Source organism: Ovis canadensis, chromosome X, assembly GCF_042477335.2.
Source record: "Ovis canadensis isolate MfBH-ARS-UI-01 breed Bighorn chromosome X, ARS-UI_OviCan_v2, whole genome shotgun sequence".
In the NCBI taxonomy this organism is placed as follows: domain Eukaryota; kingdom Metazoa; phylum Chordata; class Mammalia; order Artiodactyla; family Bovidae; genus Ovis; species Ovis canadensis.
In genome coordinates, this window is record NC_091727.1 from 14459278 (window position 1) to 14484373 (window position 25096).

Genomic DNA, 25096 nt, shown 5'->3' on the forward strand with positions numbered 1-25096 from the left:
ACCAGTATTTGTTTTTAAATTGATATGAAATAAGAATTTAATCTTTATCCCCCAGTTAACTATGAGTACTTATTTGATATCTGAGTCATGAAAATCAGAAAAAGTCTAGAACAGTATCAACAGAAATGTAATGTTAACCACATGTATAATTTAAAATTGGATTGTAGTCACATTTAAAAAGAAGTGAAATTAATTTTAATAATGAACTGTATTTAACCTAATAGTGAACTGGCCAAAAAGTTTGTTCGAGTTTTTATAACGTTGTCTGGGAAAACCCAAATGAACTTTTTGGCCAGCCTAATACATTCAAAATATTATCATTCCCATGTATAATCAACATCAACCAGGACTTCGATAACTGCAAGTTTCAATTAACTGTGATGTTTTAAATATTTGGCTTTTTTATATATAAAATAAAACACAAGGAAATAAAATTTTAGCAGAGATTTATTCATGAAAGGAAACAAAGGGGAAGGAGGGAATAACTGAATCAAAAATCTGTCTTGGAAGACTTATATTCATCATAATCTTATCCACCCCGATTTACGTGTCTACATGCTAAGCAGAATGGTAACCATTAGATAATCGAGAATCATGAATCTTGAAAAACTGCCTACTAGTTTCACTCTACCTCACAATTTTTTTAAATTTCTTAGTGAGAAATAAAAACGAAAAGGTTTCTGATTGCACCTTGGTTAAAAAGAATGCTAATCAGGGGTCTCCATTCCCCACGTACTCCAGTTCATCAGTGTTATGCTCTAACTAGCTTAGCTCATGTGAAGATACCAGGATCTAGCTGTTGCACGTCTACACTAAGCACCCTGGGTACAGCAGGCAACAACCTATTTATTTCCAAGTATCTTCCTATAGATGGTGGAGACTACTGGTATAGCAGGAATTTTTCCAGTGGGTCCGGCAGGTATAGTTTGTGGATGATCTTGTGACAGTTGCGACCCAAGCACTTCCGGACACACAGGCGGCACAGCTGGGAAAGAGCAGGTGGGCCTGTGGGAGGAATCAAAACACACGGTCACAGAGGAGGTGGTAGGAGACGTGCAGGGCCTGACAGTCAGGCCTCAGGATCTCCTGACTTGAGCTGCCCCCTGTGGTGGTGCTGGCTAGGTCCCCACTCACACTCAGAGGGGGGGCCTTCATTCTGACAAGGATCCCAGCTCAACAGAGGATCTGGAGAAAGGATACAACCCACTTAGACCCAGTTATAGCCTGCACCTCAGTCTTGTGAGGTCTCAAAGAGTTGTCGTGCCTGTGGCTTTCAGTCCCGAAGGAAAGCAAATTAACCAGGGTCGAAAACATGGTCGAACAGGCTGAATGAGCATTTGGCTGGGATCCTCGGCATGCAGGGGCATTTGTAACGCCCTGTTATTTCCTTTCCTTACTGTATCAACAAAGACTGCTGCAAGTGGATCTATGTAATTACTGGACTACACGAAGCTTTCCAAGAAAATCCTACTGTCACAGCGTCTTGCACCCCATGAGAAATGGTGACTTCATGGGCTGAGAGCCAGATAACACTTGGATTGATAATGCCAAAGAGCACCCATGTGCCTGAAAGATACCTGGAGGAGCAGACTATTGCCCTTAGTCAAGACCTTAGGAAGCTAGAATGCAAAGTGTCTCTCCTGTCACACAACTAAAGCTCCTCAGAATGACCTCTGACGTAGCTGGTATTCAGTCTTCTAGAGTGAGCAGCTGTATTTCTGAAGATGGAAGGCAGAGGAACTTGTTTAGAAGAAATACAAATCTTGGACCTGGAAACATCTTTAATGGAAGGAAACAGGAAATGTGACAGTGGCTAGAAACCATATTCTTAGCTAATAGTTGTTAAGTCCCCAGTATTTCCAAACTGGGAGGTGTTAGTAGAGACTCACATCAAAGAACAACCATTAAGGACACACACTACTGGAAATAATGTAGACCCGTTTTACTGAAAGTGTGCCTCAGACTGGTAGCATCAGCACCATCTGGGAGCTGGTGGCCATACAGAGTTTGGGGCCCCACCCCAGAGTTCCCAAATCAGAATCTGCATTTTAAGGAGATTTCCAGGTGATCTGTAAGCACCATGAAGCTTAAGCAGCACTAAAACTATAGACGCAAGCCTCCCACTTGGAAGGTATAAGGTATACAAGACATGGGGGTAGTTTCACAAAACGGATCTGGTGAGTGAGATTAAACTCTTCCCCATTAGAAACTGTTTCAGAAGATTCAGGATTGTGGCATCAAAACATTAAGAGTGCACACTGGAAATATGGTTACCAAAGGGGAAGGAAGGGAGGGATAAATTAGGACTGTGGGGTTAATAGATACATACTAGTATATATAAAACAAGAGAAACAATAAGGACGTACTGTATCGCAGTGATCCCACAATATTTTATAATAACCAATAAGGGAAAAGAATCTGAAAAAGAATATACATATACATGTGTGCTAAGTCACTTCAGTCACATCCAACTCTTTGCAACCCTTTGGATGGTAGCCCGCCATGCTCCTCTGTCCATGAGATTCTCTAGGCAAGAATACCGGAGTGGGTTGCCAAGCCCTCCTCCAGGGGATCTTCCCTACCAGGGATCAAACCCATGTCTCTTACATCTCCTGCACTGGCTGGTGGGTTCTTTACCACTAGTACCACCTGGGAAGCCCATATATATCTATATCTATCAGGACTTTGGCCACCTCATGCGAAGAGTTGACTCGTTGGAAAAGACTCTGATGCTGGGAGGGATTGGAGGCAGGAGGAGAAGGGGACGACAGAGGATGAGATGGCTGGAAAGCATCACTGGCTCGATGGGCGTGAGTTTGGGTGAACTCCGGGAGTTGGTGATGGACAGGGAGGCCTGGGGTGCTGCAATTCATGGGGTCGCAAAGAGTTGGACACGACTGAGTGACTGAACTCAATCTATATTTATACATATATAAATCATATATATAGAATCATTTTGCTATATACCTGAAACTAACATGACATTGTAAATTAACAATATGTGTATGTGCTCAGTCATGTCTGACTCTTTGTGACCCCATGGACTATAGCCCACCAGGCTCCTCTGTCCATGGAATTTTCCAGGCAAGCATACTGGAGCAGGTTGCTATTTCCTTCTCCAGGGAATCTTCCTGACCCAGGGATCGAACCCAAGCCTCCTGTGTCTCCTGCATTGGCAAGTGGGTTCTTTACCAGCTGACTCACCAAGAAAGCCAAAAATCTATAATACTCCAATAATAGTAATAATAAGAGTGCAAGTTAGAATCTTAGTTTTTAGTTAGCATCCTAGTCCTACATTTTAGTAGCTGTGTGACCTTCTGAAAGCCCATCTCTTTGTGCTCCTCTTTTTTCTATTTGAAGCTGGGTTAAAGCACAAGTTACCATAAAGTTCTCACAGCTTTAATGTTTTGAGAATTCAGTGAGATACATCAATGTTTCTTTGTCTGACATATGGAAAGTTGAATAATTACTATTACTTTAATGGTCTTCTGAGCATACAAATGCTCGGGAGAGGCTCAGATCGTGTTCTCTTTTTATGGGGACACAGCATGGTTCTCTGTAGAATCTGGGATATCAAGCTTTGTAGAGGCCCGCCTTCCCTCCTCCGGCATCTGGAGATTCATTAGCCCACAGTGGGTATGGGCGTGGGGCAATGGGGAGCACAGATTCACCGACTCCCTGAGCTGGAGAATAGGCAAACAACTTCACCATTTAGTCCAGTTTCTGAAAGACACACTCTGTGTCCACTTGACCATATCTAACTCAAATTTTTCTCATTTCCCCTAAATTGCCTTCAAGTATTTCAAAGCAATCTGCTCACTCATGTGCTTATGCCAGGATACACAGGGCAATTCCACCTTTTTAAGGTGAAAACAAATTTCTCTCGTTTCTTGTTAATGCACAAAGCCACATACCAGGTGTATGAAAATGTCCCTTTGTTGTAAGTGACAAAATCCCGTCTGGCAATGCTAGAACTTGCCCCCTCCCTCCCACGTGCCACTCCCAATTTAAAAAAGGAAAAGGAAATAGGCAAGAGAGTCTACAGGGATGCAGGAAGGAGAGAGAGTACATGTGCTTGTGGAGGAGAAGTGGATGCCCAGCCCTTCCTTACCTTCCCGGAGCAGGAGGGCCTGCTCTACGCTGCTCTTTGGAGCCGCCAGATCAAGTGCGCTTTGGCCCTGGGCATTTCTGCATTTGAGGTTAGCCCCATAGTCTATCAGCAGGTGGATGATTTCCACACTGTTCTGCTTGGCGGCAGCATGGAGAGGGGTGTCCAGCCACTGACCATGGTTAACATTGGCTCCTTAAGAAAGCATATGACCACAATTTAACACTACACGTTAGTGAAGAAATAAGATGAGCCTGAAGTATGCTAGCTGCCCATAAAGACATCTTAAACACCACGACATATTTGACAAATCTTTGAAAATATGTGACTGAAGCCTAAACCCTCGGCAATACCTACTAAGACTGTTTCCAAATATTTTGATGAGAAAAGTATTGAATAATAGTATTTTTATCCTGGAGAAAGAAATGGCAACCCACTCCAGTATTCTTTTTTTTAACATAAATTTATTTATTTTAATTGGAGGCTAATTACTTTACAATATTGTATTGGTTTTGCCATACATCAACATGAATCTGCCACGGGTGTACACGTGTTCCCCATCCTGAACCCCCCTCCCTCCTCCTTCCCCATACCATCCCTCTGGGTCATCCCAGTGCACCAGCCCAGAGCATCTTATATCATGCATTGAACCTGGACTGGCAATTCATTTCACATATGATATTATACATGTTTCAATGCCATTCTCCCATATCATCCCACCCTCGCCCTCTCCCACAGAGTCCAAAAGACTGTTCTACACATCTGTGTCTCTTTTGCTGTCTCACATACAGGGTTATTGTTACCATCTTTCTAAATTCCATATATATGTGTTAGTATACTGTATTGGTGTTTTTCTTTCTGGCTTACTTCACTCTGTATAATAGGCTCCAGTTTCATCAACCTCATTAGAACTGATTCAAATATATTCTTTAAATGGCTGAGTAATACTCCATTGTGTATATGTACCACGGCTTTCTTATCCATTCGTCTGCTGATGGACATCTAGGTTGCTTCCATGTCCTGGCTATTGTAAACAGTGCTGCAATGAACATTGGGGTACACGTGTCTTTTTCAATTCTGGTTTCCTTGGTGTATATGCTCAGCAGTGGGATTGCTGGGTCATATGGCAGTTCTGTTTCCAGTTTTTTAAGGAATCTCCACACTGTTCTCCATAGTGGCTGTACTAGTTTGCATTCCCACCAACAGTGTAACAGGGCTCCCTTTTCTCCACACCCTCTCCAGCATTTATTGCTTGTAGACTTTTGGATCGCAGCCATTCTGACTGGTGTGAAAGGGTACCTCATTGTGGTTTTGATTTGCATTTCTCTGATAATGCCACTGCAGTATTCTTGCCTGGAGAATCCCATGGACAGAGGAGCCTGGAGGGCTACAGTCCAAGGGGTCACAGAGTTGGACACAACTGAGCAACTGGCACACACACACAATATCTCATAATGAACAGACATTTGCATACCCTATGACCAGCACTTCGTATCAGATATTGTGCGTGCTTATTGGTTGCTCAGTTGTGTCCTTCTCCAGGGGACCTCCCTGACCCAGGGATTGAACCTGCATCTCTTATGTCTCCTGCATTGGCAGGGGGGTTCTTTACCACTAGCGCCACCTGTGAAGCCTCAATAGTAGAATGGATAAAGACATTGCACTATATAGATACACATTATGTATTACTCAGTTTATGTTTTTACAGCTACTTGTAAAAACATAAACATATCTTACAAATATAGTTGAGCAAGAGAAAGTGAAGTCGATCAGTCGTGTCCGACTCTTAGCGATCCCATAGACGGCAGCCCACCAGGCTCCCCTGTCCCTGGGATTCTCCAGGCAAGAACACTGGAGTGGGTTGCCATTTCCTTCTCCAATGCATGAAAGTGAAAAGTGAAAGTGAAGTCTCTCAGTCATGTCTACTTTTAGCGACTCCATGGACTGCAGCCTACCAGGCTCCTCCGTCCATGAGATTTTCCAGGCAAGAGTACTGGAGTGGGGTGCCATTGCCTTCTCCATGAGTAAGAGAAGGCAGGTGCAATATTAAACATATTATATGATGCCTGTTATACAAAATTTAATATATGTAATCTAACTAAACAAAATTCTGATTATTAATGAGAACTTAGGTAGTAAAATTAAAGGGAAAAGGAAATAAATCATTACCATAAAGGCAAGATGTAATGACTGTTTCAAAGGAGGTAGGGTAAGTATGGTTTTGGGGAGATGTCACAAGGGGGACTTGTCTTTGCAATGTTTTATATGTTTTCATGGGTTGGGTTGCAATGGCAGTTGTTTATTACTTTAAGTTACATATTTTCATGTATGCACACCTGCTGTGTGTTACAGTTTGGGAAGTTGAAAAATAAAAGATGTATTTTTAGTAGTAAACTATTGGCAAAACTTTATATATCAGGTTGGCACAACTATGTGAGAAACCATTTGTCATTAATTAATTAGATGAAGATGTCAATTTAAAAAAAAGATATTTTTAGTCATTTTAAAACTGGAAATAGAACTGCCTTATGACCCAGCAATCCCACTGCTGGGCATACACACCGAGGAAACCAGAATTGAAAAAGACACATGTACCCCAATGTTCATCGCAGCACTGTTTATAATAGCTAGGACATGGAAGCAACCTAGATGTCCATCAGCAGATGAATGGATAAGAAAGCTGTGGTATATATACACAATGGAGTATTACTCAGCCATTAAAAAGAATACATTTGAACCAGTTCTAATGAGGTGGATAAAACTGGAGCCGATTATACAGAGTGAAGTAAGCCAGAAAGAAAAACACCAATACAGTATACTAACACATATATATGGAATTTAGAAAAGACGGTAATGATAACCCTGTATGCGAGACAGCAAAAGAGACACAGATGTATAGCACAGTCTTTTGGACTCTGTGGGAGAGGGCGAGGGTGAGATGATTTGGGAGAATGGCATTGAAACATGTATAATATCATATGTGAAATGAATCACCAGTCCAGGTTCGACACATGATATAGGATGCTCGGGGCTGGTGCACTGGGATGACCCAGAGAGATGGTACGGGGAGGGAGGAGGGAGGGGGGTTCAGGATGGGGAACACGTGTACACTCGTGGTGGATTCATATTGATGTATGGCAAAACCAATACAATATTGTAAAGTAATTACCCTCCAATTAAAATAAATACATTCATATTAAAAATAAAAATAAAAAATAATGAAAGAAAAATAAATTAAATTTTAAAAAAGATATTTTTAGTCATTTTAAATGCTTTACTTGCTTTCCCATAAGAACTGTGTGACAGTCAAAATTAAATATTTGCAGCTCATTTTAGTAGCTTTTTTTTTTTGGCAAAGGACAAAGCTAAGTTTATTTCGTATTAGTATTGAAACTGGAATCAAAAAAAAGGTTAATGAATTAATATAGGGAGAGACAAATGATAGGGGATTTTAAAAAAAAGACAAAAATCTCAGAGAAAAAAATTCCTATTTAAACGTTCTTACTATAATCTGTACCTTTATGGCAGTGGCTAAATTTAGGGAATCTTTAACCAAATAGTAGTTTCAAGATCTTTCACTTTTCCTTGGACTCTCAGTTTCTGTATATGTCTTTGAGAATTTAAAAATGACTAAATAATTTAGCAGGATTAATCTAAAGTATTCTATGGGAACTGTCTGCTAAATTAAAAGACACTTGCTCCTTGGGAGAAAAGCTACGACAAAACTAGACAGCATATAAAAAGCAGAGACATTACTTTGCTGACAAAGGTCTGCTAGTCAAAGCTATGGTTTCTCCAGTAGTCATGTACACATGTGAGAGTTGGACCATAAAGAAGGCAGAGTGCTGGAGAATTGATGCTTTTGAACTGTGGTGTTGGAGAAGACTCTTGACAGTCCCTTGGACAACAAGGAGATCCAACCAGTCCATTCTAAAGGAAATCAGTCCTGAATTCTCATTCGAAGGACTGACGCTGAAGCTGAAGCTCCAATACCTTGGCCACCCAATGCGAAGAACTGACTCATTGGAAAAGACTCTGATGCTGGGAAAGATGGAAGGAGACAACAGAGAGAGAAGGCGACAACGGAGGATGAGATGGTTGGATGGCATCAGCAACTCAATGGACATGAGTTTGAACAAGCTCTGGGAGTTGGTGATGCTGCAGTCCATGGGGTTGCAAAGAGTTGGACACAATGGAGTAACTGAACTGAACTGAACTGATCCTCCTGGTAACCACACCTAGATTTCCCTCTGGGGAAACATCTTCTGTGATTCCCAGCTACTCTGTTTCCAGCGAAGCTCAACCACTGCTGTGCAGACTGAAATCTAGGCCTAAGCCAATCTGGTCAGAGTATTCCCTTGGCCACCATGATTGGTTCAGAGATGGGCATGTGACTCAAAAAGAGCCAGTTAAATACAACTGGTTGTTTTCCCCTTGGATTTATGGGAAAGAAACTCTTGCTCTCCCTTGAGGCCACCAAGGAGAACCACACCAGGTAAATGGAGCCAATGTCAAAGGAAGCACAACTGAGAACTACAGACACTCATCTCTGAAGTTCCATTTTAAGCACTGAAACATCAAATGCTGTCAGAATTTTGTCCAGCCTGACAAGAACTTGGTCTGTGAAGCCATGGAAGAGCAAGATTATTCAGTTCTTTTCATGAAAAGACTACTGGAAGTTACCTAATTCTAGAAGCTTCTTCACACAGTCAAGCCTCTGGTAGGTGCAAGCCACATACAAGGGAGTTCCGAGGTGAGGCACTTCTTGGTCAATGTTAACGTTATTTGCCAGTAGAATCTCCATGCACTCTCTATTTCCTGGTAGAACACAAGAAAACCTCACTCAAGTAAGGAAAATATTAACTATTCACAGAATTATTGGTTATCTGGAATGGGCTTTAGAAACAACGTAGATTTTTTTTTTTTTTGGTAGCAGAAAAAAATTGGGGAGTGGGAGAAATCTTAGAAATTTCCAAAATAAAACCATTAAAAAAAAGAGCATGCCCATGCATCCCCCACTGAAATTCTTCCTCGCAGCCTTTGAGGTACCTCCAACCAAACCAAGGGTTCCAAGGAATACAGATGAAATCACTCTCTATAATAAGTCCCTGGTTTACAGGCAGAGGCTACAAGACCCAGGGGGACAAATGACTCATGCTATTATTACTCTGAAAAGCCAGTGCTCAGATCCAAGGTGGAGAAGGCAATGGCAACCCGCTCCAGTACTCTTGCCTGGAAAATCCCATGGACAGAGGAGCCTGGTAGGCTATAGTCCATGGGGTCACTAAGAGTCGAACACGACCGAGCAACTTCACTTTCACTTTTCGTTTTCATGCATTGGAGAAGGAAATGGCAACCCACTCCAGTGTTCTTGCCTAGAGAATCCCAGGGACGGGACACGACTGAAGCGACTTAGCAGGAGCAGCAGCAGATCCAAGGCCCAACCCTGACCCATCCTTCTCCATTACAAATCTCTCCTCTTCTTTGCCCATGTATGTAAGATTGGGTGGATGGCCATGCCATGCACCTCCTTATTTTGGTTAACCTGGAAGACTTATGAGAATTAATAAAAAGCTTAAAGTATAAAATCTATTCAAATGCACTTTAGTGGCTAAGTTTAGCAGCTAACAAGAACTATACAAGCAAGCAATATCCTCCGAGAGTTGGCCCCATTAATAGACAGACATGATTAATTTGAAGCATATGAAAATTTGTTTGGAAGCAATTGCTTCTGAGGTATTGACAGGAGTTTTACAAAGAGTTTGTTCTTTTTTGAAGGTTTAAATGTCTCCTTAAAAAAAATCTTATTGTTGATTAGCTTAGCCAACCTTTTCTTAGATGACATAAAAGTAAGCTTCATCAAGCCTGCTTGACTTATCACAAATTCTGAATTAAGCATAATTATGCATTAAACCTATAAATAAAGTTCTGCAAATTCAAAACTATTTGTTCAACCAAGTAATTTTATACCCGGATTATAGCATTGATCTGTCAAAGTACTAACTCAGACTGACCGCCCCCCTCCACTTGTTCATAGAGGTTTAAAGCTGTAAGAATTCAGAAATAATAGCTAATCAGGACCTAAAACTACCTGGTAAATACAGTACATCTAATAAACATTTTAAAATAATTCTTGTCCCTTTTTTAACAGAAGAAATTGAATCTAGCTTGAGTTAAATTTAATTATTCTCAGGAAGATTTTTAAAAATGATATAAAAGTCAAATGACTGGTACTAATATAGTATCTAGAATATAAATTTGCTATTTGTTCTTCTGTTCTGTGGACCCTGGGCCCTATCATGTTTTTATGACAGAAAAAAATGTGAGGAGACACAGGAACTCATTGTTCATAAGTATATATATATGTATATGTATATACATGTCACACACATAGATACCAAGCACTCCATATATAACCATCTAAACACTGCAGAACTACTTAATTCAAACGATTCCCAATATTTATCTATTTTAAAACTTGTGGATGGAAATGCAAATAATAAATTTTACTTCAAATCAAAATTTAAAATATTTTAAACACTCTCATTTCATTTCCAAAGTAGACTATTTCCCTACAACTTAAAGGACTTACTTTAAGTTTGGGAAATAATCAGCATCGATTATTAAGAAATGTTTATCAAATATGTATAGGACAGCAAAACCATAGAGATTTTACATTGAGATTTGGGGATTTTGTATCATTTATAGTGTGTGCGTGCGTGCGTGTGCGCGTGTGTGCATGAGCTCAGTCATGTCTGATTCTTTGCAATCACATAAACCGTAGCCCACCAGGCTCCTCTGTCCATGGGATTTTCCAGGCAAGAATACTGGAGTGGGTTGCCACTTCCTTCTCCAGGGGTTCTTCCCAACCCAGGGATCAAACTGAGTCTCTGGCATTGCAAGAGGATTCTTTACCACTGTGCCACCTGGGAAGCCCTATCATTGATAGTAATCCTCTGCAAAAAAAATAATAATAATTTAACCAAGTGACAGGTTTAACAACCTAGGACATATCTTTCATTACTGCCTTTTGAAATACTTTAACCCTCATTATACCAGCAAAAATCACTGTTCTGCAGTGTTCTAACTTCTCCATTGTATTTCTTCTTTTTAATTAAAATTTTTAAAAAACTTTGATTGTACTACACAGCTTGCAGGATCTCAGTTCCCGACCAGGGACTGAACCCAGGCCCCAGCAGTGAAAGAGCCGATGCCACCTAAGCACTATGCCACCAGTGAACTCCCTCCACTGTATTTCTGATCTCAATACAAGAGAACATCTTCACGGCTGGTTAACAGAAATGTTGTTCTTTGGCTGTTACCTCTGACAAATGGTGTTGGCCTTTCGATGGCTCTTCTTGCTCATGTCTAGTCTATGCACATAGGTATCTTATTTGGCTAAGTCAGGTCTTAGTTGTGGCATGCAGAATCTTCAGTTGCAGCACATGGATCTAGCTCCCTGACCAGGGATTGAACTCAGGCCATCGGCACCAGGAGCTCAGAGTCTCAGTCACTAAACCACCAAGGAAGTCTCTGCACATCGTTTTTCTAATTCCTTAATTTTACTCTTTCCATCATTTCTATGAGACTATAGAAATCTAGAGTCCATTCAAGGTTTCCAATGGCATGCTTTTTAAAGCTGGAACTTTTTTTCAAGAACTAATGACCTTGAGAGCCACCAGCTCATCTAGAATATATTGCTTGTTGTGGACAGTCACCTTTAATCTTCCATTAGAGAAACAATTAGTCTGGGCTTTCAGACACTTTCATAATTAATTTTATGGTCGTGGTTGATGTTTTATGGGCTTTGGGGCATGAGCTGTTCTCTTCTAGTGAGGACAGAGACAGAAACACAGCACAACTCATGGAAGTTACCCCTGTACGCGCAACTCCACCAGCTCCCACCTACACCAGCAAAGAGCCTCAAGTAAAGCCGACTGAGACTGAGCCCAGGAAACAGGACGGCTGAGGCAGACAGCCATTCCCAGCTCTAAGAAAAACTATGTCATTCCCTGGTGTTATTTCCTATTGAAGTTACTGCTGTAGGATTAATTAAGCCACACCTAGGCTCCTGGTGAAGAAGGTCTGGGAAATCCTTGCAAGGTGAACACTCTACCCTTGATTCATGCAGACTGAAGGGAGCCCCTCAATGTTGTGTGTGTGATACGATGCCCCATTTACCTCTCTTCACTGCCTCGTGGATGGGTGAGGCCAGGTGCACCTCAAGCTGGGCCTTGGCGCCAAACTCCAGCAGCACGTTGACGCACGCAGCACTGCCACTGCAGCAAGCATTGAAGAGGGGTGTGGCTCCGTGAACTGTCACCCCATTGACCTAATGATGGGCAAAGAGAGAACCAGACAGTTTGCTCTTTCTTTCTCACCGTCTCCCAGCGTGCATTCTTATGTAACTGCGTGGGGAAACGTGCCATGCTGGTCAATGAGTGAGACAACTCTATGTCTTTACAGAATTGTTTTTTAGGTACCAGTAGTCTATCAACTGTCACCTATAAATAGCATCACAAGTGGGGCAAAAGGGGACAGTTTTTTAAATGTATTCAGAGATACTCTAGAGCTTCTTAGGAGCCTCCTGGCTGTTAAGGAGTGATCCTATATTGTGGTGTTGAACACGGTCTCTGGAACAACTATGGCTGGTGTTCAGATCCCAGCTCTCTTTTGTGTGCTCAGAGATCCTGCTTGGGATAGTAACCTCCAGTGCCTGGGTTTCCTTATCTGTAAAATGAGGACCATAAAAGAAATGACCTCATAAGGTTATTGGGTGGATCAGCTGAGTTCCTATATGTGAAACACCTAGAACATTGCCTGGTGCCCAGTAAGCATTCAATAAACATCTGCAACAACAATTATTTCCGCTTTCCATTCATATGGAGCTGACTCCCCCTCCCAATCATGAACAAACAGGTCAGGAATGAAAAGTACTACCAAAATCATCTAGCGTAAGGTCCCAGAAGCTGTGCTTACAAAAAAATCTCCTCAGTGATTCCCCCATAGTTCTTTCTTGCCACAGATTTCCTTTCTGGTCTATTATAATCCACACAAACTGCATATGCCAAAATGACTCCTGAAGAGATTGTGACCAGGCAAAACACACAAAGAAAATAGCCACCAACATGGTGTTTTTACACAGATGTAAAGAACAGTCTTTTGGACTCTGTGGGAGAAGGCGAGGGTGGGATGATCTGAGAGAATAGCACTGAAACATGTATATTCTCATATGTGAAACAGATCTCCAGTCCAGGTTCAATGCATGAGACAGAGTGCTCAGGGCCAGTACACTGGGATGACCCGAGGATACCCATGGCTGAGTTGTGTGAATGTATAGCAAAACCCACTACAATACTGTAAAGTAATTAGCCTCCAATTAAAATAAATAAATTAAGTGAAAAAAAAAAAACAACCCATGGTGTCTTTAACCAACCTCAGTGCCTTCCAGCTATCTGAGAGGCCTGTGAGAACCAGCACAGCTGGGAGGCATCTTTGAGTATTAGCAACAGATTGAAAAGAACATTCCGGAATCAAGGCATTCAGTGGGGAGACTCTGATAAGACTGAAATATAGGACAATGAGGGTTGAATGTCAAACCATTTTGCCTCAACAACTAAGGATATATGCTTGTGATCAACAGGATCCTAAATTGTCTTGTTTCAGAAACAAGATATTTCCCCACAGTGCCAGGATAGCCCCCATTGAATTGGAAAGTTAAATAAGATAGTAAGATGGCAGAGACAGACAAGGACAGGGACAAGTATAGGTAAATTCATACACTCTAGGGATTCCTGGGATGTTGTGGTTAATCAGATGGGGAGATGGAAGAATGAAGATGACTTCAGGTTTGAGGCTGCAAATCCAAGAAGAGGAGCCGGTCCTAGAGGGAAGATCATGATAAGCACAGTTTCGGATGCACCAAGCTCGAGATACCTGTGGAACTGCCCATTCTGAGGAATTTTCTATTGATAAATCAAGTTTCTCTTATTCCTCTCTTATTCTGATCTGAATGTTAAAGAAGATAATATTTACTGACTGTTACCTCGCGAGACTGCCAAAGACAAGAGACCATGTTGTTCTCCTTTCTTTGTCCCCCACAGAACCTCCAAGAGGCTCCTCAATTTCTCACCTGTGACTCCAATGACCTAGCTTGACAGGAAATGGCCCCCACCCAACCTTGCCCTCAGAGAAGCACAACCTAATGAACATACACAACCACTGTGGCATCAGGAAAATCACTTTGCCTAAGGACGACTGTTACATTCAGTTCTACCAGCAGAAACCCAACTTCCATATAAAACGCAAAGACATATCTTCATTAAGCACTTAAAAACGTTACAGTTCACAAAGAAAAGAATATAAGGGCTGAGTTTAAAAATGAAATTAACATCAAAACAATATCTGGTGCTAATGTAACACTGAAAATCATATCCTCCAATTAAAATTTTTAAAAATCAGTATCTGGTAACTAAATAAAGGTCACTGAGATTTTCACAAGTATTAAATTCATAATTCTATTCTGATATCTGTACAGCCCCTCAGTCACTCCTTGAAAAGGAGAGAATTTTAAAATAAAGTTCACTTTGTACTGCTTTTCCATGGTACTATTTTATTACAAGCTCATTTAGTCTGCTAATTTTGCTCAATAAAAATCGTTGTGGGTGTACAATGCTGAATTAAAAGTGGTTTTTGTTCTTTTAAAATGTGTTCTTTTAAAGGTTTTTAAAATAAATTTTCCAAGATCAGTTTTCAAATGACTTTCACTCAGGCTGTTATTTTTAACCCCCAAGTTAATACCAGTTTTGAATGAATTCTGTGAATTACCTCATCTGAACATTTGCACAGGAACATAGAGGCCATAGCTCAGTCGGTAAGGAATCTGCCTGCAATGCAAGAGACCCAGTGTCGATTCCTGGGTGGGGAAGATCGCCTGGAGAAGGAAATGGCAACGCACTCCAGTATTCTTGCCTGGAGAACCCCATGGACAGAGGAGCCTGATGGGCTACAGTCTGTGGGGTTGCAAAGAGTTGGACACAACTTAGCAACTAAACTCCTACTACTAAAGAGGCTGAAGAAAGGAATATACCAGCAGTATTTTCCTGACCATCCAAGAACATGCGCCCAGATGGGCCAGGCCTGCACACCCCACCGCAGATAAGCGCATTCTGGAAGGTGATGGGTCTTTAGGGATTAGGAGCTGTCCCAGGGCACCAAACCCGCAGGCAGGGCTGCTACTCACGTGGGCACCATTCTCCAGTAAGGCCTTAGCGCAGGCCACATGTCCGCCAAGGCACGCCTCATGGAGAGAAGAGACCCGGTTAATTGTTACCAGGTTCACATTGACGCCCTACAATTTGGAGAGAAGTGGGTTAAAGGCTGTGTCAGCAGTAAGAATGGAAACAAGGTTGTGGGTCTTGTTGGTGGAGTGTTCAGACCGCAGATACCATCTAGAGAGGAGTAGAGGCCATGACCAGGGAAATCGAAACATGGCTAGGAGCCTCTGATTCACTGATTCAGCAAAAGTTCATTCAGCACTCTGGACCGGGCGATGTGCCAGCATTTGGGGCTTCAAAGCTTATAACACGGATCTCTTTCCTCTAAGAGCTTAGTGGGGAGACAGAAATCGTGGTGGGGTGGAGAAACCCAGCCAGAACCCTGCTATTCATATATTGGCTGTAGACCTTCCACAGCTAAACAGACTTGACAGTCACTTTGGTCCCTGTAAGACATGCACCCTGTTTGGTAATCAAGGACTTTCTGGCTCCCTTCTTCTTCCCTTCATCTTGTACTTTTTCCTTCGTCTTCCTCATCTACCCACTTCCCCTTTCTTCCTCCTCCTGTCACATGTGGAGTCTTTCCGATCCAGGTGGCAGAGTCCCAGGGTGGGGGGTACAACCGGATCTGGCACAGAAAGATGCCGCTCAGGCTCAAGAGTAGTCAGCAAAGCAGACAGTGCTCCCGGGATTCCGGTGCCATAGTAGCAGTGATGCTGACCATCACACCTCCACTGACACTCATCTCCTTCCTCAGATCCCAACATCTACGCCCAGTCCTAGCACATCTGCCCTCCGCATCCTGCTGTGCTCCACTTTCCTCCCCTTGGAGTCCACGTGAGAGATGCTAGGCTCAACCTAGCTGCCAGGCAGTGCTGACATCATGCCCTGATTCTATTTTTGGGGGGGGGGGGGGGCTGCACTGTGACATCTGGGAATCAGTTCCCCAACCAGGAGCTGAACCTGCGCCCCGTGCTCCCTGTATTGGAAGTACAGAGTCAGCCACTGGACTGCCAGGGAAATCCCCATGTCTTGATTCTAACAACTTAGCCCTTACCGCTTCCTCATGATCACCACTGTTAGTCTGTAAAAGCATTTAGGTTCTGCCAGGACCCAGTCAATTTGTGCTTATCAAAAGCACAACTGAAACCCTCCAAAACCTAGTGCATGATCCTGAACCCCAAAGCCCAATCTGTTCCCACCCCTCTTATCAGACCTCCATGGTGCTGGCTGCATCCCTCCAGCGGCCAGCAGCTGGGACTGCCCACTGTGCCTCACTGGTCTGTCTATGTTTATGTCCTGAATGTGACGTCACTACCCCAGAGATGTGCTATGTATTTACAATTGGATATCTAATACAAGGTTTCTTTTCCTTTTCCCATATATATTTTCATTTTAAGAAAATAAAAATTACAGCATGTTAAAAAGTAGTCCACAAGAAACTTCCTGGCAGACCAGTGGTTAGGACTCCATGCTTTCACTGCCGAGTGCCCCCTCCAACCTCGCTCCCAGTTCAATCCCTGCTCGGGCAACCAGAATCCCGCAAGCCCTGGAGCTTGGCCCAAAAAATTCCACAAGGTGGCAGCAGTGTGCTGGGAAAAAACATTGATCCTGTGCAAACTCTCAGAATCCCTGCACTTGTACAATGCTGGAGAAGACTCTTCAGAGTTCCTTGGACTACAAGGAGATCCAACCAGTCCATCCTAAAGGAAATCAGTCCTGAATATTCATTGGAAGGACTGATGCTGAAGCTCCAATACTTTGGCCACCTGATGCGAAGAGCTGACTCATCATAAAAGACCCTGATGCTGAGAGAGATTGAGAGCAGGAGAAGGGGACGACAGAGGATGAGATGGTTGGATGGCATCAACTCGATGGACATGAGTTTGAGCAAGTTCCGTGAGTTGGTGATGGACAGGGAAGCCTGGTGTGCTGCAGTCCATGGGGTCACAAAGAGTCAGACATGACTGAGCAATTGAACAACAAGAAATAGTGGACAGGCCTGAAAGATGAGCTACAGAGAATCACATGAGAAAACGGAGGAGCAGAGTTCAAATTACTGATAAGATCTGAGGTTCCCAAGCTGTCGGTGACAGCCGGTGTGATCATCACAAGCTCCTGATCCTTGGTTTAATGCTTTGCTCATAGCACATCAAACTATCTGTATGTAAAACAGAGTAGAAAATAGAATGCTTACCAGTGTGTAAGGGTAAATAAGACGGATGTGCTATGAAAAAGGTGAAAAATTCTCCATGAAGAATGTTCTTTACATTTTGTAGGACACTATAGAAACCAACATGCTTTTGAAGTACAGTTAAAAATAAAGTGCTAAAAGCAATGTGATAGCCTGGACTGGATCCTGGAAAAGAAAAAGGAGCTCAGTGGGAAAACTGGTGTCATCCCAGTAGTCTGTAGTTTAGTTAGTGGTGTTCTACTAATGTTCATTTCTTATTTTTGACTAGTTACCAGGGTTATGTACAGTTGAGTGAAGGGTATGCTGGAACTCTGTGTACTATCTTTGCAACTGTTCTTTAAAAGTGTTCTAAAAGAAAAAGTATATTTACTAATTGGAGTAGGAAATGGCAACCCACTCCAGCAGTATTCTTGCCTGGAGAATTCCATGCACAGAGGATGGTTACAGTCCAAAAACTAATAAAAATATTGAGGTGGGGAGATTGGAGGAAGGAAGTGAACGCACGACTTTTCACTGTGTATGCTTTTCTGTCATTTGATTTTCCTTTTCTTTGTCTGTGTGGCACGCGTGACTCCAGCCCCCGACCATGGATCGAACCCATGCCCCATGCACTGGCAGTCCAGAGTCTCAACCACCGGACCACCAGGGAGGTTCCTATCATTTTAATTTTTAAGCTATGTAAATATGTCACATATTAAAAATATTCCAACCAAGTAACATTTTAAGTGCTTAATGACTGAGGAGGAAGAGAGAAACAGATGAGAAGAAGTACCAACCTTTGGTTACAAAACAAATGAGTCATGGGGATGAAACGTACAGTATGGGAAATATGGTCAATAATTCTGTAATATCGTTAGTGACAGAGGGTAACTAGACCTTTCATGGTAATTATTTTGAAATGTACAGAAAGAGCAAACGACTATGTGGTGTAACAGGAACTAACATAGTGTTGTAGGTCAATTATACTTCAAAAGCAAGTGAACTTACAGAAAAAGAGATCAGATTTGTGGTTACCAGAGGAGAGGGTGGGGGTGAGATCTGGATGGAGGGAGTCAAAACGTACAAACTTCCAGGGATAAGTACTAGGGATGGAATGTACAACATGATGAAAAGAATGAACACTGCTGTGTGTTATATATCAAAGTAATGCTGAAAGTTCTCATCACAAGGGAAAGAATTTTTTCAGTGTGGGATCTGTGTGAGACAACAGATGCTCACTAAACTTACTGTGGTAATCATTCCATGACGTGTTAAGTCAAATCATTATGCTGTACACCTTAAACTTATACAGGGCTCTTGGCCAATTATATCTCAATAAAACTGGAAGGAAAAAATCGAACCAAATAAATTGTAAGTACTTAAAAATAAACGAGCAAGTGATAAAATCAAGTGCAAAGTCCATTCAACTGGCAGTACTGTTTCCCTTTTGCCTCTACTTTCTTGAGAAGTAACACAACTCAAGGGAGAAAGGAAAAAAAGGCACACACACAGAGAAAAAGAGCAGTGTGTCCAGCTGTTTCTATTCAAAATAAGAAAGCCAGCTTTGGTGGTACCTAGAATGTGGGGAAAAAAGCTCTAATGACTAACTTCCTCTGTACACACATAGACTCTAAAACAAAGTAATGGACTGTGGATGCTTTCATCAATCTCACAGATACTTACTATATTCACAGTGCTGCTGCTGTTGCTAAGTCACTTCAGTCGTGTCTGACTCTGTGCGACCCCACAGACGGCAGCCCACCAGGCTCCCCTAGTCCCTGGGATTCTCCAGGCAAGAACACTGGAGTGGGTTGCCATTTCCTTCTCCAATGCAGGAAAGTGAAAAGTGAAAGTGAAGTCGCTTGATCGTGTTTGACCCTATGGACTGCAGCCCACCAGCCTCCTCCGCCCATGGGATTTTCCAGGCAAGAGTACTGGAGTGGGACGCCACTGCCTTCTCCTAGGGATAGCCATACATAAAATAGCCTTAGTAACTATGATTTGAATAAATCTTTCCTAAGGAATAACATCTACCCACTTGTTGACCTATTTCATGTCTGCTCTTGAAATAGTGGATCATCAGGTAGTGAGCCTCTAAGATGGCTCCCAGTGATCAAGATGGCTCCTGCCTCCTGGTATTGGCTCTCTTGTATACTCTACTCCCCTTGGGTGTGGGCAGGATTTACTGACTCCCAGCTAATGAAGAGAATATGGCAGAAGCAATCAGATGTCACTTTGGAGATAGGCTACAGGCTATGTACTGAGACTTCCTTCTTAGGCTGTCTCTCATGTCTATGGAAGAAGCCAGCTACCATCTTGTGACACAGTCCCAAGGTGAGGCCCATGCATCAAGGCATTGTAAATGGCCAACAACCTCTTAAGTGAGGTTAGAACCAGATCCTTCCCCTGGTCAAGCTGTGAGATGACTGCAGCCCTGGCTGACACTCTGCAGCCTGAACCACCTTGGTTCTGGCTCTAAGAGATTTGGAGCCAAGAGACTTGGAGCCAGAACCACCCAGCTAAGCTGCTCCTCAGTCTAAAGAGACCATGAGAATCTAAGTGTTTGTCCTTTTCAGCCACTATGTTTCAAGATCTTTGTTGCACAACAATAGCTGATAAATGCAACTTCAAGGCTGCTATTAAGGCACAATGGGAGAGAATAAGGTGAGTCAGTGCAACATAAGTTTGAGAGCATCCTCCATGAGCCTCATGGGGAAACATTCTATGATGCGAAAAAAAGACCCAGAAGGGGAAGGACGGAAATGAGCCGAAAATCAGCCAGTTCCCCAAGAAAGGAGAGGCAGGAGGAACATACAGTGAGTTGGGAGAGGATACATCCATCTACAACAGTCGTGCTGGGACTCAGATGGAGCCAGCAATATCCCTGCTACCTTTAAAGCTGATTAAGAGTAAAGCCTGATTATAGCACAAGCACAAAGGATCAAGTCTTTCATTTACTTACTTGTGCAATTAAAGTTTTCAGGGCCAGTAGGCGCCCCTGAGCTGCCGCTTCATGAAGTGGAGACCGATCAGCCCAGCAATCTGAAATACACATCAAGCTCAGAGTCAAGATCAGCAGTACTCTTCCTCCTACTGTGAGGACAGGAGGTCTGAGGGAAGAGGTGGGGAGCTGGCAGCTGCATAAGGTGTTCCGGCCAGCCACTCTCAGGTGACACAGGGGTGTGGTGCTGTGGGTAGACAGGGAGCACAGACCATCTCTCTGGCTTTGGGGGCAGTCTTCCTAAGGAATACATTTCATTCAAATAAATGCTGCCCAGTGATTGAATCCAGTAACTCCGAACAGGCAAAATGAAGGACAAAGCTGGTTCATGAACTTTCCCACTTTCCTTCTGCCCCTGCCTCCCGCCCCACCTTTACCTCTACCCTAAGACTCAATATCCTATATGCCAGAAAGGATAATCTTAAGGGGTCAGGGAAAATGGTTTTGTTTGAAATCCCCTAGATAATTCTTTCCTTTTGGTAATGAAGCCAATCTGTTATCATTATGCAGAATGTTGTTGCTCAGATGACATAATTCTCCAAAAGTTTATGGCGGGCAGTTTGAATGTGATGGATAAGCATGGGGCCAGTGGAGCCCCACTGCCTTGGTTCAGGTCTTGCCTCAATCACTATCTCTGGCAAAATGTACAAGTTACAAAAATCATTTGAACCTCAATTTCCTGATCTGTAAAGCGGGGGAACAGTAATCTAGTATTTAGCAGGTTTTTGTGGTCTCTAAGTAGGCTGATAAAGTACATCCACAGTGTTAGGTGCTCAAGAAAATGTATGATTAATAAATACACATAGTAGGGTAGGGCTCTAAGAAACAACCTCAGAACTGCCTTACAAATATATTTTTCTTGTAATTGCTTGTCAAGAAACAAGACTAACCTGCTTAAATGTGCATCTGAGAAGCAACCTTCTATGAAACATGCCAAAGGCAATCATTTGTTTTGGAAGAAAATCTATACCAGTTTGCAAAATTTGGCCTTTCTGCCAATAACTGTGTTCTTGGTACATTGTCAAGCATGTCATACAGTTTGCATTTAACACAAAGAGTCTATCTTATCACCCTTTTCCAGGTGATCCTGATGGTGCTAAGAACTCAGACTTTCCCATATCTGCAACCTTGACCAAAAAAAAAAAAAAATCCCGCCAGATTTGTATTTTCTCTAACCCTTTGGGTTATGAAAAGGGAAAAAGCTAGAATGGGCTCTACAGGGTTGTATTGAAATTGGAGCAATTAGAGCAACTGGTACGAAAATGTAATTTTCAATATATGAAAAGATGGTGCTTACAGAACTATCTATGGGCTGAATGTGGGATCTGGTGACCCATCTGGTTCTCTATTTCTCTACAGATATACCAATATATCTATACCTGTAGTTAGATATTGGAGAAGGAAATGGCAACCCACTCCAGTATTCTTGCCTGGAAAACCCCATGGATGGAGGAGCCTGGTAGGCTACAATCCATGGGGTTGCAAAGAGTTGGACACGACTGAGCAACTTCAGTTCACTTTACGTCATAGTTAGATATATACAGATGTATCTTGACAGACAGACAGATTAGCACTGTCTGTGTTGTGAAGAAACCTAACCAGGACTCCTTGGAGAAATGGCTGATTCCAAGGCCAAGCCAGGAAAGATATAAGAGATGGGCTACAAATATCTTGTCAGAAAGTAAGTGCTCAATGAATGATTGGGAATGTCAAAAAGTAGAGAAAGTGCCTTGAAGAGGATTCCACTGGCCAAATACAGGACGACTTGAGCATGAAAATAAGTCATGATTATACCCAAGCAAAAATGGGAATCTCTAAGGCCTCACTGATATAAATATATTAATAGGGAGAAGAGAAAGCTCTTCCTCATAGTAGAACACCAACTTGAGATACGTAGGAGAAATCATAAAATCGGCCTTAAATGTTCTCCCCACAGAATAATTATAGTTATCAAGGGAACAAGGGTAGGTGTACAGTTGAACAAAATTGTAGGCACCACCTTGCCTGGGGAGATCAAAGTTAACCTGAGAAGTGGTGGAACCAACTGGTACAATGCGCCATCTGAGGCAATGCGACAAGCCACATCATGTACTACGGGAGGGAACACAGTGAAAAGAACACAGCGCCACTTGGAACATTCCTACTCAAAACGCATAGCCTGTGTCTAATTATGAGGACACCGAGAACCAACTCAAACTGAGGGACATTCTCAAAAATAACTGGCCTGTAACCAGACTGAAGGAGGCTGATGGGACATGACATCTAAAGACAATATGGCTGCCTGGATTGGATCCACTAGAGTGGGCTCTAAAGGGTAATATTGAAATTGGAGCAATTAGAGCAACTGATATGAAAATGTGAAATATTCTCAATATATGAAAAGATAGTGCTTACAGAAATATCTATGGGCTGAATGCGGGATTTGGTGACCCATCCGGTGCTATTTCTCTACAGATATATATCTATATCAAGGATTATTAACAGGACAGTTGGGTAAATGTGAATGTAGACTGGGCAGAGAGAAGTGGGAATTCTTTGTACTTTAGTTCCAAAATAAAAACTGTATCTATTTATATCTATCTCATCTATCTAATCACTGGTGAATTACATATTCCTGATATGTAGAATGCTTTTTCTAATAAGAAAAACAGACTGAAAATTTAACCTGAAAATATATTATGTTTTATCTCCGCTTGTTCTTGAGTCAGTTAAGCTGATGAGTGGATTTTTAAATCTCTTTGGATACTGATCATTTGCATAAGCTGGGAATAATGAGATAATGTATGCAAAGAATCCTCCATAGTCAGCCTTGGTTTTCTTTGACTACATCTCCATCTCATTCAATATAAGACGTATCGCCCTCACCTCATTGCACTCAGAGATGGACAACCACTGGGGTTGGCAGGGTGGTCTTCCCCTATGGATGGCAACTCAGTGCCCTGGTCAATGTAAAAAGCAAACCCACAGCCGTGGCTTGGTTATTCTTGTGTCCTAACAATAACCAGTCAACCCGAGTCACCTGAAGGCACTCTAAGTATTTGCTTAAAACCAAGATTTAAATGGCAACTTGCTATTATGAGAATAATTCTAGCAATATTAACTTAGAATAGCAACATGAAATGGCCTTATCTAAAACCTGCCTCCAAGCAGACTTCATGTTCCCTTTCCTGCTAGGAAGCAGGCATCTTAACCATGACTTCATCCTATTTCTAGTAACTTTCTCTTACTCATCAGGCCCCTCACACCACACACACAGCCTGGACTAATCTCTCAAAATGTCACACTGATGAAGTAGCCAGACACAGAAAAGGATATGCCGCATGATCCCATCTCCACAAAGTACAAAAGGGGCCAGACTCACCTGGGGTGTTTGGAGTCAAAAGCACCATGGTTTGTGCATTTATCTGTATTTATATCCTACTGCCAGAAAGCGATTTCAAAACCACCCGTCTACCGCTCCATCCGATTTAAACTGTCATCTCCACTCCTCTGCCCACACTCGGCAAGAGGTGGCCGTCTCTCCGCCCAAGAAGGGCAACACGTTCTCACACAGGTCCCCACTTCCTTCTTGACATGCCAGCTCCTCTGGTACCATGGAAGTGGGGAGAGGCGAGGGGGATGGGGACCCACCTTCCCAGGGGCCTGGAAGGAGGCCAGTCTTGCCCACTGGGCCTCAATGATGGGTCTCGCTCCTGGTTCCCATGCTAGCTCTCCACACTGGGGCTCCCTCCTAGGCCCCTGGCCTACATACTGGCCTTGGCCACCTCTCCTCCTGTCCCCTGTCCATACTGCATCTTCTGATGCCCGCAACTCGCCGTCCCTGCACCCCCACCTCCCCTGCCAGGCTGGCAAGGCCGAGGCAAGCCTGCAAGCCACCTTGCGATCCTTGGAGGAAAAGAACAGTGATTCTGGGCTTGTCTGCTCACCACTCTCCAGTTCTCTTACTCCCAGTTGAGGAGCACAGGGGCACTTCGGTGAGTCACCTGCCTAAACAGACTTCCAGCTTTACAGTGAAATGCCAGGCTCCCCTCCTTCCTGGCTCCAACTTATCTAAACTTGCTTCCTCCTGGACACTCCATCCCTAGGCTCTCAAGACAGAAGGGAACAGTCCAAACGTACAACAAACACTTTGCTCCACCTCAGATCTTATTTCTGGTTAAGTGGCAGAAACAGGACTGAAATTCAAGGTTTTGAGAATTGAGAACACACCCTCTTTTGGTTTTAAGAGCTAGTGCTTTTTCCACCCTGCTCATCCTTCTGGTAGATTGACTCGTGGGGAACGCTCTGCTGTATGCCTCTTCTCTCTGTAAATCACATGAAATAAATCAAGTGGATTGCCTTCAGTGTGGAAGTCATTTCGGTTTCCCAACTGGAAATAAAGCCATTCTCAGGGAAGTCACCTTCCCAGTCACTCTGTTTCCCATCACTTGCTTCAAAGGACTTTGAAGAGTATTCACAAAAAACCCTCTTCCAGAAACTCTGCTATGGTGGGCTCTTCTGTTTTTCTCTTCTAACTCCCAACACAGTCTCTTGGTCTT

The 25096-nt window shown here is 42.8% G+C and overlaps 1 protein-coding gene across 5 annotated transcripts in view; it reads right to left on the bottom strand.

Annotated features, from left to right (window-relative positions):
- Nucleotides 1-429: 429 nt before the first annotated feature.
- Nucleotides 430-25096, bottom strand: part of ASB11 (ankyrin repeat and SOCS box containing 11) — a 31856-nt gene continuing 7189 nt past the window's right edge. For all 5 annotated transcript variants that reach the window (XM_070291339.1, XM_070291340.1, XM_070291342.1 and 2 more), the window contains 6 exons: nucleotides 20520-20599; nucleotides 15351-15458; nucleotides 12290-12440; nucleotides 8792-8926; nucleotides 4112-4303; nucleotides 430-1005 (listed from right to left, as the gene is read on the bottom strand). In XM_070291339.1, the coding sequence (XP_070147440.1) occupies nucleotides 881-1005; nucleotides 4112-4303; nucleotides 8792-8926; nucleotides 12290-12440; nucleotides 15351-15458; nucleotides 20520-20599 (791 nt within the window). In that variant the 3' untranslated portion in view covers nucleotides 430-880. The remainder of the gene's footprint in view (nucleotides 1006-4111; nucleotides 4304-8791; nucleotides 8927-12289; nucleotides 12441-15350; nucleotides 15459-20519; nucleotides 20600-25096) is intronic.